The sequence below is a fragment of the Bacillus rossius genome, chromosome 2, assembly GCF_032445375.1.
Source record: "Bacillus rossius redtenbacheri isolate Brsri chromosome 2, Brsri_v3, whole genome shotgun sequence".
NCBI lineage: Eukaryota > Metazoa > Arthropoda > Insecta > Phasmatodea > Bacillidae > Bacillus > Bacillus rossius.
Window position 1 is genome coordinate 21,556,335 of NC_086331.1, and position 19,442 is coordinate 21,575,776.

Sequence of the window (19,442 nt, forward strand, 5' to 3'; positions counted from 1 at the left end):
CAATTAGAGACCCTCACTCATAGAAGTGTCGAATCACAGGCCACCCAGTCGAGACAACTCACAAGTCAACAGCCAATGAACAGTTGGCATTTGCCCGAGTGTGTAAAGGATATTGGAGTCTATCCTGGAGGTCATTGAATCCGCGAAATTCACGGGTCTCTAATCATAGTGTATGAGCCCTCCAGTTTTCCGCCCTCATTATGTGATCTTCCAAATATAACGATTAAAAAAACATGGCTTTACGGGAAAAAAAAAACTGTTCGTACAGGGAAAAAATTAAGCTAGTTTGCAAGTATCATATTATAACTGTTCCTACCACACATGAAACTGCTATAACCTATATTAAGGTCCAGTCTCACATACAAATTTTTTTCTTTCGTTTTTTAGTCATTACTTCCTTTAAAGGGCTATTTATAAAATTTTAACTGGATACCTCTCTGGCATTTTTTGTTCTGCCACAAACATTTTCAACGGATATTCACTTAATGTAATATCGTGGATGTAAAAGGTCACGCAAGTCTTCAAGTAATGACAAAAAAATCTTTAAAAAAAATGGCGTTAAGACCGAGCCTTTAATTGTGCTGACGCGGATCATTCTGTTGCTGGCACTGGAAAATTAATTTTTGTAAATCATTAACATTTTAATTACATGCAATTGAATTCGTATATTTTTCTTTTCCCTAAACATTTTTCAAGAATGAAATACTTTTGTAAATGTATTACACAAATATTCTGTTGTTTATTTACTCAGTTTTCTAACTGATGGCTGAGTGACTAACCAATTACTTTTCTAAATATTTAATCATTTATTTTTTGAAATTTGCTTAGTGCAGCACAATTTGACTAAAATACGAATCTCAGGGGAAAAAAAGGATTATCTTCCATTTTAAATCACCAATCACATGTTATACATGTATGCCAGCTGTAGAGAACACACAGCCAACAATCCGTACAAAAATTATTCATCAAGGTTTTAATTACTGGAAATTGTTTACAAATAAATTTGGAGAAATGGTTTAATTAATTGAGTGTAAATATAAATTATCATTAAAATAAATCGTTAAAAATTTCGTAAAATTAGAAATACAAAGGTTTTGTAATTTTTCATTTTGGTCGTGAGGTTTTTAAAAACAAGTACTTAGGTACAGTATGTGTAATTTTAGACAAATGTTTCCATATATATATATATATATATATATATATATATATATATATATATATATATATATATATATTGCACGTCAGGCCTCGCTTAAATTGCACATTTTAAAGGTGTAATTTACACATTTGTGTGAAAATACACATACCTGTAAGTGTTAAAGTAATTAATGTCTAATTTTATCTCTGTACTTTAAAATTTTAAATACCTTCATGCCATTCCAACATTTTCGTCAGAGTAAAAAAAAATATTCATATTGACAAAATCACATAAGAAGTACAAATACATACTTTTCATATGTCGGAAGGTAAGCATATCGTTGTGATAGTGCTAGTCCCCATAATAATAATAATTATTATCGTGCACAATGATTAAGAGGTAAAGACGTTGGGATTGCAATCGGTAAGTCTTGGGAGCCACACTCTGACGTTCATTAGTAATAAAATAAATATAAAACTAAATTAAAAATAACTCAAAAGTACACAGACGGGAATTAACATACTCAAGCTATATAAAATAAAAATAAATTTGAAGACGTAAAATGTTACTACTAAAGAATTGTACAGTAAATTAACTGATATAAGTAGTAGATTTACACAAACATTGCGTATGTATATGTCTATACCATGGAATAAAAACACACAAACAGCTATGGTAAAGCTATCAAATCATAGCATTACTACTTTTAAACGTTCGGTAGAAGTCTGAGAACACGAGTAAAAACGCACCAACAAATGTAGTTGTAAAATTAAACCGACATCAGGAAAAACTCTGCTGCCACATTAATTTAGTGTAAAATTACACTTTTATTTTCAGTGTAGAACAATATGAGCAAGTACCAAGGTTTTCTTAGCATTCATTGTATATTTCGTGCAAGGTGCACAGCATATCTCATAGCTAGCCAAAGTTGTAATGACAGTGTAAAAATATTCTCCGTTGTGATGTTGACACAGAGAACAGTAATAATCCACATTAAAAACAATAAAAACCGAGCTCTGATTCAAGGTCGTATCAGTGTATGGGCAATGGGCTGGAAGCTGACCCCCTCCCCCTCCTTTTCGAATTGAAAAATACGGTGCTCTTCCATTTTTTTAAACACTTAAACATGACTAAGAAGCACTGTTTGTGAAAACGTATTTGAAGTCATACTTCTTTAGGCGCGTTTTGAAAATATGTTGAGAGTGAAGTTTTACTATACGCGCGCAGCATGAAAACGAAATTTTCATAGGGTGAAAAAAAAAAGGCTATGTAACTATCCAAATTATATATGTGCTTTTAAATCATATATTTTAGAGATTGATATTGAATACTGGTTCATATAAATAAAAACAATTATTTATTGTGAATCGTAGTAATATAAATTGTGTTGATAAACCTTTTCCAGTGTATTTTTATAAGTAAGGTTATTTTCTCGTATGTATAATTTATTTCCATTATATACAATAAACAATTACATTATTATATAATAAAAAATATAATTAATGAAATAGCATAATCATTCAGCCTATTAAATTATTTTCATTATTAATTTAAATTGATCTCGATTATTTAACTAAATTAAATAAATAATTTTATACACACGTTCATATTAATATTTAATACTGGGTATTTATTGAATTTTTTAATTTGATGGAATATATACTTTACCAACCGTAATAAATATCACTTCAGTCCTTTTATTATTTTATTTCTATTAATTATCTGCATACCAAATTAAAGTTAGTATTTACTACGCCAAGTAAGTAGCTATAATTAGGGACACCTGTATTTCGCGAATACATTTCGTGTCAAGGTATTTCACAAAATACTGTAGCTTTTCTCCTGTGGTTATTGGCTGCGGTGAGAGGTGTCGTCCCGCTCTTGACGGGGCCAATGAGAATTGGTCTCCGTACTTCTGCGCCCTCACAATTTGCCATGACTAGAGACCCGGAAAATTCGCGGGCTCAATGACCTCCAGGATGGACTCCAATATCCTCTACACACTCGGGAAAATGCCAACTGTTCATTGGCTGCTGACTTGTGAGTCGTCTCCACTGGGTGGACTGTGATTCGACACTTCTATGAGTGAGGGTCTCTAATTGGCTATCAGTCCTCCAGATTAACAGTGAACCAATGACAGAAGCAGCACTACGGTATAATTATTTGAATTTTAACATAACACGAAATGAACCCGCGAATTTTCCGGGTCTCTAGGCTCTAGCCATGACTCTTAGAAAAAGCTACAGTGTTTTGTGAAATACCTTGACATGAAATGTAATCGCTAGAGACCCGTAAAATTCGCGGGTTCATTTCGTGTTATGCTAAAATTCAAATAATTATACCTTAGTGCTGCTTCTGTCATTGGTTCACTGTTAATCTGGAGGACTGAGGGCCAATTAGAGACCCTCACTCATAGAAGTGTCGAATCACAGGCCACCCAGTCGAGACGACTCACAAGTCAGCAGCCAATGATAAGTTGGCATTTGCCCGAGTGTGTAGAGGATATTGGAGTCCATCCTGGAGGTCATTGAACCCGCGAATTTCACGGGTCTCTAGTAATCGCTAGGGCCATGAAAATTTCGCGAAAAGATCCCGAGAGTAGCTGGAAGTTAAAACACTGTAGCATCGTCTGTGTTTCGTGATTGGGTGAGTTACTTTGAGGTGCATGTAGATTGTTACAACAACCAATCACACTAATTCAGTGTGGAAGCAAACTCGTCCTTAGTGGCTCGTGCAAACAAGGCAACGACCTCTCTCGCAGACGGCCGCCAATCACAAGGAAGAAACCGCTAGTGTGGGTATACCTTGTTGCAGTCTAGTAGGCGTTCTGATTTTTTTGCGAAAATTTCCTGCCCCTAGTAATCGCGAAATACAGGTGTCTCTAGCTATAACTAGGGGCAGGAAATTTTCGCGAAAAAATCTGAACGCCTACTAGACTGCAACAAAGTATACCCACACCAGAAGTCGTTGCCTTGTTTGCACGAGCCACTAAGGACGAGTTTGCTTCCACACTGAATTAGTGTGATTGGTTGTTGTAACAATCTACATGCACCTCAAAGTAACTCTCCCAATCACGAAACAGAGACGATGCTACAGTGTTTTAACTTCCAGCTACTCTCGGGATCTTTTCGCGAAATTTTCATGGCCCTATTCATGGCCCTAGCTATAACTTCTGACGCGCGTACTTAAATACACGCACCCATTTTATTTTTAATAAATTATTTTTTTAATTTTGTTGGTGTTTATTATTTTATCTCGCCATGGACCCTCCTCTCCCACGAAAGAGGTTGGATTTTTAAAAATGCCTCCCCTTTTTTTCGCTCTGATCTGGATGCGCCCTCGCTATGATTGTGCTCTCTCCTGTCTGGCGTAGCCGCATGATCGACCTGCATGTCTCCTGGGATTAGCACAAGGAGCCCACCGATAAGATCGGCCTGATAAACTACAGAACTCGCGAGTTCTTTCGAATATCAACAAACAAAAATAGCTTCGTGTGATTTTATCGCTCACTATAGAGCGAACGTTTTCTACACGGAAAATCCTCATTTATAGAGACCTGAAAAATTCGAGGTTTCATTTCGTGTTATACAAAAATTCAAATAATTATACCTTAGTGCTGCTTCTGCTATTGGTCCACTGTTAATCTGGAGGACTGAGAGCCAATTAGAGACCCTCCACTCATAGAAGTGTCTAATCACAGGCCACCCAGTCGAGACGACTCACAAGTCAGCAGCCAATGAACAGTTGGCATTTGCCCGAGTGTGTAGATGATATTGGAGTCTATCCTGAAGGTCATTGTACCCGCGAATTTTTCCGGTCTCTACTCATTTACAAATAAATATTGACGGATAGTTCAAATTCGTCAATAATAGATATTATACATAAAATAATTTCGTTTGAAGATAAAGTTTGGAGGTTCTTGTTTCAAACGTCATTTGAGACACTGTGAAATAAGAAACAAAATTTGGTTTTGTACAACTGCATATGTATGTATGTATGTATGAGAGTTTGTGTACAGTGTAGTGTGCAGACGGCTGAGGTTACAGGTTTGGCCGATTAGATATTCACAAATGAATTATTGACTAACATAAATACACTTCACTACATTTCCTTGAGTTGTGTGACTTAAAAAATTCCTGATTAATAGATAGATGATAATTAGAGTCCCGGAAATTTCGCGGATTCCTCTGGCCTCAGGATAGAATTCAAAGTTATAGGTGTGGTCGACCCATGTTTACTTTCCCATTTGTTGATTTCTTAGCGAGAACATGTTTATCCTTGTTATATGGCACTACCTGATTCGCTTACTTCTGTCCTAGCTGGACATCGTTGGCTCACGGTCGTAGAGGGGCGTGTCCAGATATTTGCGGTCCAATCATAACACAGTGCGAGAGTGTGAAGGTTTGCATTCTAGCTTGCGACTAAATGAATCCGCGAAATTTCCGTGGCTCTAATGATAATTTTTAGTGAAGACGTTTACTTAATAAGCTTCAATTTTGTACCTGTTTTAAAAACGAAAATTAACTAAAAGTTTTGTACGTAATATTGTTGACTTGTTTACTTTTACACTTGGTCGAAAAAAGAAAACAAAACTGTACATTTCCTGACGGTAAACGAGTAGATTCTGTTGCATGCGCCAATATTCTGAACGTTTAAAATGGACGATGATCTCAATGACATATTTCCTCTTCAAAGAAAAGAGGCGTTGTCACGTGCTTCCTTATCTAGTTTCCCGTCACCGTGTGCACAGTTGTCAGGGCGGTTACTCGTACACACGCCAACGTCATTATTTGAACACTTTGCAGGGGGATGCACCGCAACGCCGAAATACCACAACGCCGAACGTACAATAACGCCGAAAACCACAACGCCGAAATGCCAAATTGACCACAACGCCGACAGCTAGAAAACTGCTGTGTACCACAACGACGAATTACCACAACGCCGAAATACATTAACCCCGAAAAATGTCATGTCAGGACTGCCACAAAGGTTAGGTTAGGTGAGGTTAGCACATAAATTCATTCAGTTGTTTTTCATTTTGCTCCTGTGCCCCCCCCCCCCCAGCAACATTTTCGGCGTTACTGTATTTCGGCGTTGTGGTACACAACAGTTTTCTAGCTGTCGGCGTTGCGGTCAATTTGGCATTCGGAGTTATGGTATTTGGCGTTACTGTACGTTCGGCGTTGTGGTAACTACAAATAAAATTCAAAGCGGACCACGAGTCCAAGTGCCCATCCCCCGCATGGTAGATCTTTTCTACTCTGTCCAACACTTCATCCAAACCATCCTCTGTCTCCTGTAAATTCCTACACGTAATGCATGCCAATTTGCATCCCGCATGAATGTGCCCAGGGTTTTCCCTATGTCTATGCAGGTTTTACCTGGGCCCAACCTATCTCTAGTTATAGTCTAGATTTAAGAGTGAGGGAAGTTAGTCATGGCGCCAATCGCTGCCATGGCTGGCCAATCCCCTCCTAGCACATGATGCATGCGACCCTCTCCCTGCATGGCTAATCCCAGCATGACTAGGCGTATAGGCTTCAGCCTGAGACGCACTTAGGTCCCTCCCTAACCCGGACCCCTCCAAAATACACTTAGTTTTATTTATGTTAGAAAAAAATCGTTGTGGTAACGACCCGCTTTGCAGTTTCTAATGCCTTGTTATCTGTCATCACAACAGCGCGACGCTGCTATGCTAAGTATGCCACAAGGAAGCAAAACATCGCGTCATTGCGGACATGCGGTTCTCAACTGCGCGACGAACAAAAACAAACGATTAAATATGAGATGTATCTTGCCATTACATAAGCAACAAACATACAACAGCCACCATCGCTTCCAAGAATTTTTGATGTGCAAATATCTTAGCTATCGGTAGAGACCTGTAAAATTCGCGATTTCAAATCCTTAAAGAATAGACTCCATGATCCTCTATGCACTCGTGCAAATTACATCTGCTGATTGGTTACCGACTCGTAACACCTGTTGACTGGAATTATCGTGAATTCGCTAATTCTTCTGTTAAAGATTTTTCATTGGCCCAGAGTCCTTCAGATAAACTGTGGCCCAATCACTGAAGCAAAATAATGTCAAAAGTATTTGGACTCTATCTTATCGCGAAATAATTCCGCGAATTTTACAGGTCTCTAGCTATCGGTAGAGACCCGGAAGATTCGCGGGTTCAATGACCTCCAGGATAGACTCCAATATCCTCTACACACTCGGGCAAATGCCAACTGTTCATTGGCTTCTGACTTGTGAGTCGTCTCGACTGGGTGGCCTGTGATTCGACACTTCTATGAGTGAGGGTCTCTAATTGGCCCTCAGTCCTCCAGATTAACAGTGAACCAATGACAGAAGCAGCACGAAGGTATAATTATTTGAATTTTAGCATAACACGAAATGAACCCGCGAATTTTCCGGGTCTCTAGCTATCGGTATACGTAGAGACCGGAAAATTTCGCGAATTCATTTCGCGATAGGCTAAAATACAAATAGTTATACCTCAGTGCTGCCTCTGCTATTGGCTCACAACTCACCTGGATGACTCTGGGCCAATGAGAAACACTCATCCAAAGCTGTATCGAATCACAGGCTGCTACGTTGGGACGTCTCACAAGACAGCAGCCAATGAGTGAGTGACATTTGACCGAGTGTACGTAGAACTATGGAGTTCATCCTACAGGTCATTGAACCCGCGAATTTTTCCTGTCCCTAGGTATGGGCTGTAAACCCGTCGGGCCGAGGTACGGCGGGTCGGAGGGTTTTCCGAGGCGACGAGGACACCCCGCGGCTGCACTCTGAATCGTGACGGTCTGGTCAAGCTACCGGCGAACAGTCTGCCGAGTAGACCAATAGTTTGTAGTAGTACGGGGAGAATCCACCATGTTTGAATGGTGCCCCGCTGAGGTTTCCTCTAAGGCCCAGGATTCTTGCTGGGTAGGACTCGTACTTGGTAGTGGTGCCCCGAGTGCTTTAGGGGCAAGCATCAGGGTTCCCTAGCCCTTTGACGTGCTGACGTAGTGAGCGACGAAGACAGCTCCGGTTCACCAGCCTGGCTAGCTGGGAGAGGTTGGGTAGGCCCCCACGGGACCGCGGGTTCGCTGGGTGATTGAGGAGTCCCAGCGTGAGGCGGGAGACTGGGGTAGACGCCAGAAGTGATGACAACTCCGGAGGGCTAAGGGAGCATCCAACTTTCTGGTGAGCTGAGTGGGGTAGGGGGCCGGAGGTGGTACATAAGCTGGGATGGGTAGCCTCAGCCCCTGTGTATAGCCAAAAGCTCTAACGCCCTTCCCGGTTGCGTATGCGGCGTATCCGCATCCATGCCCATGGGGGCCCCAGGGCGGTAGGGCCTATCGGCTAAGAGCGCTGGGATACGAAAGAAAAGGGGGGGGGGGGGGGTGAAACCCCTTGCACGGCATAATCATGTCCCTAGGTATACGGCATTTGGTATGAGTAATTTCGTGGAAATGGAACGGAAGTGGATGAACGGAAATGTGACACAAATATGGCGGACCCACATTTAGCAACGTAAACCCGTATATAGTCACTTTCGTAAACATTTGGTTACATACCAAACGTATTGGTGTGCCAAATGAAACTTTATGATAGTGAAACTACTTTGAAATATACTGGTGAACTTTAATAGTCATAGTAAAAAGTAATTTCAAGTTTAAAAATACCTAAGGAAGAAGGCATTACAATAATTATAATACATAGACGCTGTTTAAATTTCCAATTGACTTAATAGCACAGCGTTATAGCGCGAGCTTAATAATCTCAAGGGAAATGGTTCAAATCTCGTCACTGGCATTTGATTTCTTCTTTTTAATATTATAATATAATGATATTAAAAATATGAAAACAAATGCCAGTGACGAGATCTAAACCATTTCCCTTGAGATTATTAAGCTCGCGCTATAACGCTGTGCTATTAAGTATAATGATATTATATTATAATATTGAATCAGCTCAAAAAATGCTAAGGTTTGTTTTTAAAAAGTATTTACAGACTGATTCCTGTCTTTTAAGCAAAAACAAATATGCAAACCTATACTTGGTGATATAACGTGTGTTTTTAAATGTTTCAGGTTAATACTTTAGTAATGTCATAGAAGTATAACTTATAATGTTTTGTGGAAACTTTGTTTAGTGAATTTTAACAAGATAGGTAGTATTTTAATAAAACTCCTTGTCGAAAATCAGGTCCAAAGCCGGGGTTTTATCTTGCCGTTTCTAATAGTTTAGAATTTCCTGTTTTTTCGTGCTGCTGTTAGAAATGAGCGGTATTTACGACGACCAGCAATATACAAACGTTATGAAACAATAACCGTTTCGTTACGTTGCTGGGTCTCTGATAACCGGTTATCGAAGAGAATCTAGTCCTCAACTCTGCGGTACCGCAAATCGTCCGATCTAGCGAGCAAATAAAATGCTGTATCTCCAACTCTTGTGCAGCCGCTAGGTATCACGATATGTGCATTTCATTAGCGAAATACCAGTTCTTGCTATCGATAGTATCGACCCTCAAACAGCAACAACTATTTTCTGAACGAAACTATCTGTACCGTGTTTAAGAATGCAAGATACGCAAAAATGTTAAACAACGACGTTTTCAAATACTCGTTTGTAAATAACCAGGAACTGTTAAAATTAGTTGTTTCAGTGACCTCTAGGATAGACTCCACAATCTCCCTCATATTCCGGCAAATGTCACCTGCTCATTGGCTACTGACCTGTCAGACCTGTCAACTGGGATGCTTCCGATTCGAGACGTCTTTGGTTGAAGGTTTTTCATTGGCTCAAAGTTCTGCAGATTAACTGTTAGCCAATCACAGATGCAATATGAAGGTACATTTGTTTGGATTCTAACATAAATCGTATCGAGTACGTGAATATTTCTGGTCTTAATAAATAACGAAAGACGAAAAAATGCAACTAGATTATCAGAAAACTACCACCTTCTAGCGTTTCTGCTTGCTTTTCTGTCATCTTTATTTGAAGTGAAGTGTTGCGAGAACTTTAAAATATGCAGAAAATGCGTATAGAAAGATATAATTTTTTCCTTCACACACCCATTACGTTTTTACTTTTTAAACTAAGTTAGTGCACAGTGAAAGCAAATGTAGCTTAAAAATCAAATCATTAAGGATTTTACCAGTTTCCGTGAAAAAACATTAATTATAAGTAGAGACCTGCAAAATTCGCGGATTCATTCGGTAGTAGGCTAAAATTCAAACACATATGCCTCTTAGATAATTTTGTAATTGGCTTACTGTTCATCTGGACGAATCTCAACCAGTTATAAACCCTCAACCAAAGAAGGCTCGAATCACAGACAAACCAGCTGAGACGACTTACAAGTCGGCAGCCAATGAACTTGCGTTATTTGCCCGAGTGTACAGGGGTATGTGCAGTCTATCCTGAAGGCCATCGAAACCGCGAATTTTGCAGGTCTCTAATTATAAAAATAACTCCGATTAAGGAGTTTCTTCTAAAGTTTAAAGTTGAAGAGCTAATGTCTTGCATATTGCGTGTTTTGTGAACTATCGTTATTCTCTTGCGTTTGTTGCGTTTTGCATCCTTGAGATCTTGCGTTTCTTGTGAGGTTTATAAACCCAAGGTTTAAGCCTAAGCTACATTCGCGTTAGCACGCAAATAGCATATAAATAGTTGCACACGCACAGCACAGACGTCGAAGCTACATTGTTAGGGGCATGCAGATTTCGTGAAAAGATTTCGAGACTAGATGAAAGTCAAAACACTGTAGCACCGACTGTGTTTCGTGTATGGGTGATTTTCTCCCAGGTACATATCGATTGTAACAACACCAATCACAGTGATTCAGTGAGGAAGTAAACGTGTCCTGAGTGGCTCGGTAAAACAAGGCGACGACTTCTCTTGCAGACGGCCGCCAATCACAAGGAAGAAACCACAGGTGCGGGTATACCTTGTTGCAGTCTAATAAGTGTTCAGATCTCTTCGCGAAAAAAGGCTGCCCCTATACATTCGCACACAACTCAGCAGTTCGAATCATTCCAACAGATTTTTCCCTCATTTGCTTCTGTCGAAATTTTTATTTTTAAATGTTTTAATTTTGTCATCTATTATTAAAGAAGCAGTTATTTACCTAAGTTTAATTTATTTTATTAATTTATTATTTTTAAATTAATTAATTATTTTATTTTTTATATTTTACTGTTTTGTTTTCAACTTTCAAATAATAAACTATAAAGGATTCTTTCTCAAATAAATACCTACATATTCGAATGAATATCACTCTTTATCTTTGAAATGCACACATAAACTTTCTGCGCGGCATACGTAGGCAATGCCATGTTCCAATGTGGCAGCTGCTGTGTTTGCTTACATTCAACTTCTGTGCGTGTGTGCTGCGCGAGCGCTGTTGCGAATGCAGCCCAGCCTTCGCGGTAAATCTGGAGTCACAATGCCACGACGAACACGACACGCTCAGTAGCCAAAGAAATACAAGGTCGCCGTGACGTCAACACGACAAAATACGTGCCCCGACAGTCCGAGAAGTAGATTATAGCCTATTTCTAATTTCGTTATGTCGTGCCGCACGACGTAAAGAAAAATAGAAACCTTACAGAACTAAACTATAAATATTTAGTTATTTGGTAAATCTTTATGCTGAGAAACGAAATTTCGTTTTACGTTTGGGTACACTTTCATATTTTTAGTGTGACTTCAACTGTATATTACGTTTAGTTTTAATTTTGGCATAGCTAACAGCAGAATTATTTTCTATTCCTTATCAACGTATTTAAAGCTTGCTTCCTTGAATATTGGTTATGCACTTCAGCTATCAACAGGAAATAAAAGGATTCCTATAGGCCTACGCTGTTTTGGCGCATTATGTACTGAATTTCATGGACACATTTGGCTTGGAATAATTTGCCGACAGCCATATTAAGAGTTTTTCGTGTTAATATTGTCGTGGTATTGTGTGATTGTGTCCCTACGCTATTAACGCTGTCGTGCTAGAACGATGTAGGACGCCGCTGTAGTCACAATGCCATGACGGGCCCGACACAACAGGCCCGACACACTCAGCAACCAATGGAATACAAGACGCCGTGACGTCACTACTACAAAATACGCGCCCCGATGTCGTGTCGTGCTGCCCGACAGAAACGAAACGGAAAGGAAACCTTTCAGAACAAAACTTCAAAAATATGTAGGCCTACATACTTGGTAAATCTTGATGATGAAAAATGAACTTTCGTTTTATGTGTGGTTACACTTTAATAGAGACCGGTAAAATTCGCGGATCCATTTCAAGTTACGCTAGAATCCAAACACATGATCCTCCATATTGCTTCTAGTACTGGTTCACAGTTTATCTGAAGAACTTTGAGCCAATAAAAAGCCTTCAACCAAAGAAGTATCGAATCGGAAGCATCCAAGTTGACAGGTCTCACAAATCAGTAGCCAATGAGCATGTGGCATTTGCCCGAGTATGTAGGGGATCGTGGAGTCTCTCCAAGCGGTCGTTGAAACCGCGAATATTTCCAGTCCCTACACTTGAATATGTGTAGCTTGCCTTCATATGTTTATATAAACGGATATCATCGTGTTTATGGCCAATGTTGTTATTGTAGATTGGCGAAGATTTAATTTAAGAATGGACGAGTTCGCGAATAACTTGTAATTAATAAAGTTCAGGCTCATGGTATTCTGTATGACCTTGGGTTGAAGGACTACAGAAATCAGCCAAAAAAAGAATAAGCATGGGCTGAGATAGCATGTTCCTTTTCTCTTCTGCGCTGTTTTTAGCGCATTCTATACGGTATTTTATGAAAGTACTTGGCTTGGAACGATTTGCCGACAGCCAAATCAGAAATCGTCGGGTTAATCTTGTCGTGCAATTGTGACCCTACGCCTTTAAATCTGTAGTGCTGGAACGTTGTACGACAGTTTGTCGGGTTTGTCGTGTCGTGTTCATCGTGGCATTGTGACTCCAGCACTAACGCTCTTATTTTCTTTGGAAAGCAGTGAACTGTGCAGTTATCGGCAACCTAACAATCTAAAAGTCGTTAAATTGTCGAAAGAAAATGTTGGCTACCTTGATTTTTTTTTTGTCGTTCGTTGCTGGGAATATTCACCAAAAATATTTCAGATTATCTATTTGCCGATACGGAACAACCAAAATCCTTTGTTAAAGTGCTTCATTTTTGTTTCGAAACCTAAAAAAAACTGTAGAACCGCAAAGTATAAATGTTGAAAATCATAACTTCATTTTCAGTTGCAAAAATACACACGTGCCCACGTCTACACATGTGCACATGGCAGCCATGCTTATTTCATTGCTACCAAGATAATTCAACATAGTCACAAATATTTCCAAAGTATAATATTTTTCAATTATACTCAATACGCTACTCCGTTAATACACCATTCCATAAATTCTGACCTAAGAATGTTTTGTAAAATTACTTTTTTATTTAAGTCATGTTTAAGAAATGTCTATGTTGTGTTTATATTTAAAATTTGATTTTTGGTGTTGGGATTTCTCAACCACGCAGTTTTTTTAGGGGAATCCTTCTTTTCACAGACGAGAGAGCCAAACGCCCGATCGTGCATCTTCGGGAGTTTATTTTGTTCATTGTAAACAGGAGCGCAACAACAAAATTTCCAAAAGGGGGGGGGGGGGGCAGTATACCTTTTTATAAAGAATCATCGATCCCCCTATTGAAGCGGGGGGGTCTGGGGGTCCTCCCCCGGGAAAATTTGTATTTCAAGGTGAAAAATGGTGCTATTTAAGCAGTTTTACACTATAAAAATTGATTACACAGCACTTTCTTTGCCTCCGTTTGCCCCCACTTCAAGGTTGCCCCCTGTTGTTGCGCCCCTGATTGTAAATAAATATGGCGGTGTTGATAAAAGGATACTAATGGTCAATTAGGTTAGGTAAGCTACATTATAAATACTTTAAAACATTGTGGACGGTTGATTTGGTCAGGATAGCTACATAAAAGATACGGAAAAAAAAGCACGAACTTCGGGGAACTTCGGGTTTTGGCTCTCTCGTCTGTGAAAAGAAGGCTTCCATTTTTTTTGTAGTGGCCACATGCCGCCATTGTGGCTCGAGCGGTTGAGGTTATGTCGCAGGCGGCAGCAAGGGCGAGGCGAAGCAGGCCGACCAGCACAAGAAGGGCCACAGCGCGCGCGGCTTCCAGAACTTCCACCACAAGGACGAGACGGGCAAGCAGTCGACGTTCGTGGACGAGTCCAACGACGAGGGGGAGACGGTGGAGGTGCGCGGCCAGGGCGCGCAGTTCGGCGGCGCTAGCGGCGCGCGCTTCTCGGGCGGCGCGGTCAACGGCCAGGCTCAGGTGCGCGCGGGAACTTGTACAACACACGGCTTTCATTTATTTTGCATATATGAAAAACGTTTTTCGAGATAACACTGAGCGTTTCTTACGAAAATATTTTAATCTATGTTTAGGGACCGGAAAAATTCGCGGATTCAATGACCTCTAGGATAGCCTCCATTATCCTCTGCACATCTCAAGTAAACACGCGTGTTCATTGGGTACTAAATTGTGAGGCGTCTCCACTTGGTAGCTTGTGATTCGACGCTTCATTGGTCGATAGTCTCTCATTGGTCCAGAGAGCTCCAGTTAAACTGCGAGCCAATAGCAGAACCAGCAGAATTGTACACATGTTTGAATTTCAGCCTATCACGAAATTATTACGCGAATTTTTCCGGTCTCTATCTATGTTTCATTCAAACGTAATTATTTTTTAAAAAAAATGGAAAAAAATAATCGAATATTCATTAATTTGACTTAATTTTGTTTTATTATGCTTATTAATGTGAGCAGTTAATGCTGGAAAGCTATTCAGGGAACGGTTTACAAATAACTTTAATTACTTACATATTTAAAGTACTGGGGCAACATAAAGCATAAATTCTCTGGTAATAATCCGAACCCAGTATTATCGCGATCATTATTTTGAAGTGATACAGTTGTTTTCATGTAAATGCACAAATTTACACATATCTGTAATTTTACATGAATATTTCCAATTAAAAATTTTTACAGTGTAGGTACCACCGTCGAGGCAGCCTGAAGAAGGAATTACAACAGCCCATCGACTTCGTCTGTCGGTCACGTGACTTACAGCCAATCGGATGGTCCGAAAAAATTCAATTCGTCCGTCCGTCAAAAGCTCAGAAAGCTCGAACTTTTGACGGACGGGCGGATGAAATCATAACCTCCAAATGTCTGCAAGGTTTTGCGTGTCAAATATTTTTACAATATAATGTTTTGAAGTTTGTTCAAAAGTTAAGCTGCTCGCATATATTTTTTTTAACTTACGTCCTAGCATATTTTTTAAACTTACATTTTAACATATTTAAAAGGATGTTTCTTGAAACAAAAATCGCCCGAGTCACAGAAATGTAATTTATTACGCCTGGTAACATAGAACATGTTAGAATGGAAAAAAAATTGAGATTAATGAGTTATAAGCCCATAACTTACATTTTTGTCAAATTAGTCTAATTATAGAAGATATCCCCCCCCCCCCCCCCCCAAGATTTAGATAAGCTCTATAGTTGGCATCATTGAAATGGAAAAAATAATATGACGGATGAGCGGAGAAATGTGAATCGCTCGGCGGCTGACGGACGGACGCAACGGGCATTGTAATTCCGTCCTGCACACATCCTCAGTCACTCGCCAGAAAAATTCACGTTCGTGCAACTTCGGAGCTTTGCTTCTAGGAAGGATAAAAAAAATTATGTTACTGTATTAATGTGACTCACCTGTATCCGAGAAAAGAACAAAAAAAAAATTCGGAAATTGCACAGTTCTGCCATATTTAGCTGGACTCACTATTATCCGCACGTCCGTCATAATATTTTTCTACTTGGATAATGCCGACAACTCTAAAGGTGTATATTTTCAAGGAAATTTTCTTGTCAAGGTTTACCAGTTTGACGATCATGTACGGTAAGGACTTATTAATTATTAAACAAACTTCAAATATTTATTTTATTATATTTTCAAGCTACCATGAATTAATAATTTCTTTTGTGTCACAGACGATTAGTGTTTCAAATATCAAACTCAAAACGTGTTCCTGGGCAAGTTAGGAACATAATACAGAAGCAGCTAAGAAAAAAAAAATTCCTCTTTAATACATAGATAAGGCTTTTCAGACATTTTTGAGGTTATAATTTAATCCGTACGTCCGTCGAAAGTTAAAGCTTGGCAAGGTTATGACGGACGGACGCATGGAATTTTTCGGGCCATCTGATTGGCTGAATGGCACGTGATTGACGGATGGACGAGAAACGGACGGATGAGACGGATCAATAAGTTCATCTTTAGCACCCCGGGCGCGACGCGAACAAATAATTTTCAACCAATCAAGTTCAACACACCTGTGACGGACCAGCGCAACAAAATTTGCGGACGTGACAGATTAGAAAGAATTTATATTTTAAAGCATGCGTGCCATCGTAGATACTTCTCTGTCCCGTGAGATCTGCCTCCGCTAACGTGATCCGTCTCCGCTTCCATGTCATTTTAGAATGGTTATAAGCAGAGACCTGCAAAATTCGCGGATTCATTCGGTGATAGGCTAGAATTCAAGCACATATACCTCTTAGATAATTTTGCTATTGGCTTACTGTTCATCTGGACGAATCTCAACTAGTTATAAACCCTCAACCAAAGAAGGATCGAATCACAGACAAACCAGCTAAGACGACTTACAAGTCGGCAGCCAATGAACTTGCGTTATTTGCCCGAGTGTACAGGGGTATGTGCAGTCTATCCTGAAGGCCATCGAAACCGCGAATTTTCAGGTCTCTAGTTATAAGTAACTTAAAGACTCGTAAAGTCATTTTAATTTTATTTTCAACCTATATTATTAAGTCAGTGTGTAACCTCTCTTTTTGATAGAGAGGCACAGCAGACCCACTACCACACTGATGGGAGAGGGGCGGACCTTAAAACTCAAAATACCCCTTTAAGGTATTAGCCCAAATCGGCCACCCGAACATTCCCAGCCTTTAGCGTTCAGTGATTCCGTGGCTAACGTCTTAAAAAGCTGAAAAACAAAAGCAAATTTTATACGAGAGGATAATGTACCAATTAGCAGTGTACTCTTTATGAAAAACAAAAGTCTGTTGATAGACAAACAAATTGGATTGGTCTTCTTATGACCCAAAGAAAATGTTGAATAAGGCTGGCGCTTCCCTTTCTTAACGCACTGTTTTAAAACATTATTTAAAATCGCTACTGGATTTAAAATCATAAACAGCCTTAATACCACCTGGTTTATGCAGCTCGATAGCTGAAAGTGTAATTCCATCCCCCCTTTTTCCCATTCTTCTGAAGAATTCCGTAAATTGCCCTTCCACCCCCCCCCCCCCCCCCCCACTTTTGACTATTTCCATAAAATGCCTCCCTTCTAACGAATTCTGAAATATGTCCCCCTCTGTCTTGCAAACTCCGAAAAATGGCCCCAATCCTTTTTCTGACAATTTCCTTAAAATTCCCCCTTGTAACGAATTCCGAAATATGCCACCCTCCTTCTTACGAACTCCGAAAAATGGCCCCCACCCATATCTGAGGTATTCCGTGCTGTCGGCAGGCGGCGCAGGGCGGCAGCCGGGGCGGCTACGACGGCGGCTACGCCGCGGGCGCGCAGCAGGGCGGACAGACGGGCTACGGCAGCCAGGCGCTCGCCCAGGGCGGCCAGCGCTTCGCCAGCGGCGCCAACAACCTCGCCGGCTACGGCGGCTACGGCGCCAACAACGCCGCCAACTACGGTGGCTACGGCGCCAACAACCTCGCCAACTACGGCGGCTACGGCGCCAACAACGCCGCCAACTACGGCGGATTCTTCGTCTAGGACGCAACCTCCGACTGCAAATCAATGACTGTTTATCCATCTGAACATGCAAAGTTCTCATTATTATTTAGTGACAAGGTTGAATGTAATTTGAGGGGAAAAAAAAACTATTAGTTAGTGGATGATTTTGTGATGGAAGTACATAATTATTAAAATAAAATAATAAGTTAATTAAAAGTAGTTCTTATCTATTTCCTTAATCAACAAAACAACACCTATAATTCAGAATAATTAATCTTAACACGACACAATCCACAGAAATTTCAGTTAAATTTCTCTGAAACAGATCTGAACAGCGGGCGCTGCAAACATTACAACCACTACTGCACTACTGGTGATGGTCGCTTCCTGTCGTCCCATCGCTGGTCCGCTGTTCTTCGCACACCACACTCAATGTCACAACTCAACAGTCACTGCCACTGTAACACTACGACACTATCGCTGGCTCCAAGCAAGGCCTTAGCAAAAATTTTGTGAATGAGGGGATTTATACAACCATTATATTATTTTTTTTTTTTCATAATTTTTGTCTTTAACTGAATTTTAAATAGAAATTACACGTCACACTTGAAATAATCTCGGGGAATAGCAAATTATTAGATCTGCAACCTTATCAAGTAGAAATTAGAGTAATGATTTTGTTTGAAGAATCATAACATTTCATATTTTGGTTTTTATTTAATTGTTTTAAGAACTTTGTTGTTAAGTCAATTACATGATAATTTCTTTAAAACTGGTCATAAATACACATATGATTATGTTATTAAATACATGAAAAACGAATGTAAATTTATGAAAGCCATGCTTACAGTAACCCGTGTGCAAACTAGCATTAAATATAGACTACTTGGAAACACAATTACTGTTGCTTCTGTGTACAAGGAATGCCAGACTATAATGAGGAGGGAATACATTATTGCAGTCCACCAAGTATTACAATAATCATTATAAAATAATATCTAATTAGCTAATTTGCTATGATTTTCTTATTCTGTCTCGCTTCTTTATCTTTTTTGATTATGGATGGGAGGGGTCCGGACTCCACGGATCTCCCCCTGTTCACGTGCCCCCCACCTGGTCACTTGCCTCCCCCCTGGTCCTGTGCCACCCCCTGGTCACATGTCTCGCCCTGGTCAAGTGCCTACCCACTGGTCATGTGACTTCCTCCTGGTCATATGCCTCCCCCTTGGTCAGGTGTATCACCCCTGGTCATGTGCCTCCCCTTCTTCACGTGCCTCCCCCTGATCATGTCTCCCCCGATCACATTCCTCCTGCATGGTCAAGTGCCTTCCCCTGTTCACGAGCATCCTCCCTGGTCAAGTGCCTCCCCCTGGTCATGTGCCTCCCCCTTGTATGTGTTTCCCCTTATAATATGCCCCCCTGGTAATGTGCCTTCCCTTAGTCA

The 19,442-nt window shown here is 40.1% G+C and overlaps 1 protein-coding gene across 1 annotated transcript in view; it reads left to right on the top strand.

Moving 5' to 3' along the window:
- Window positions 1-18,183, top strand: part of LOC134528857 (uncharacterized) — a 43,202-nt gene extending 25,019 nt beyond the window's left edge. The window contains exons 2-3 of the mRNA XM_063362524.1: window positions 14,276-14,499; window positions 17,777-18,183. Coding sequence (XP_063218594.1) covers window positions 14,276-14,499; window positions 17,777-18,037 — 485 coding nt within the window. The 3' untranslated portion in view covers window positions 18,038-18,183. The remainder of the gene's footprint in view (window positions 1-14,275; window positions 14,500-17,776) is intronic.
- The last annotated feature ends 1,259 nt before the right edge of the window (window positions 18,184-19,442 follow it).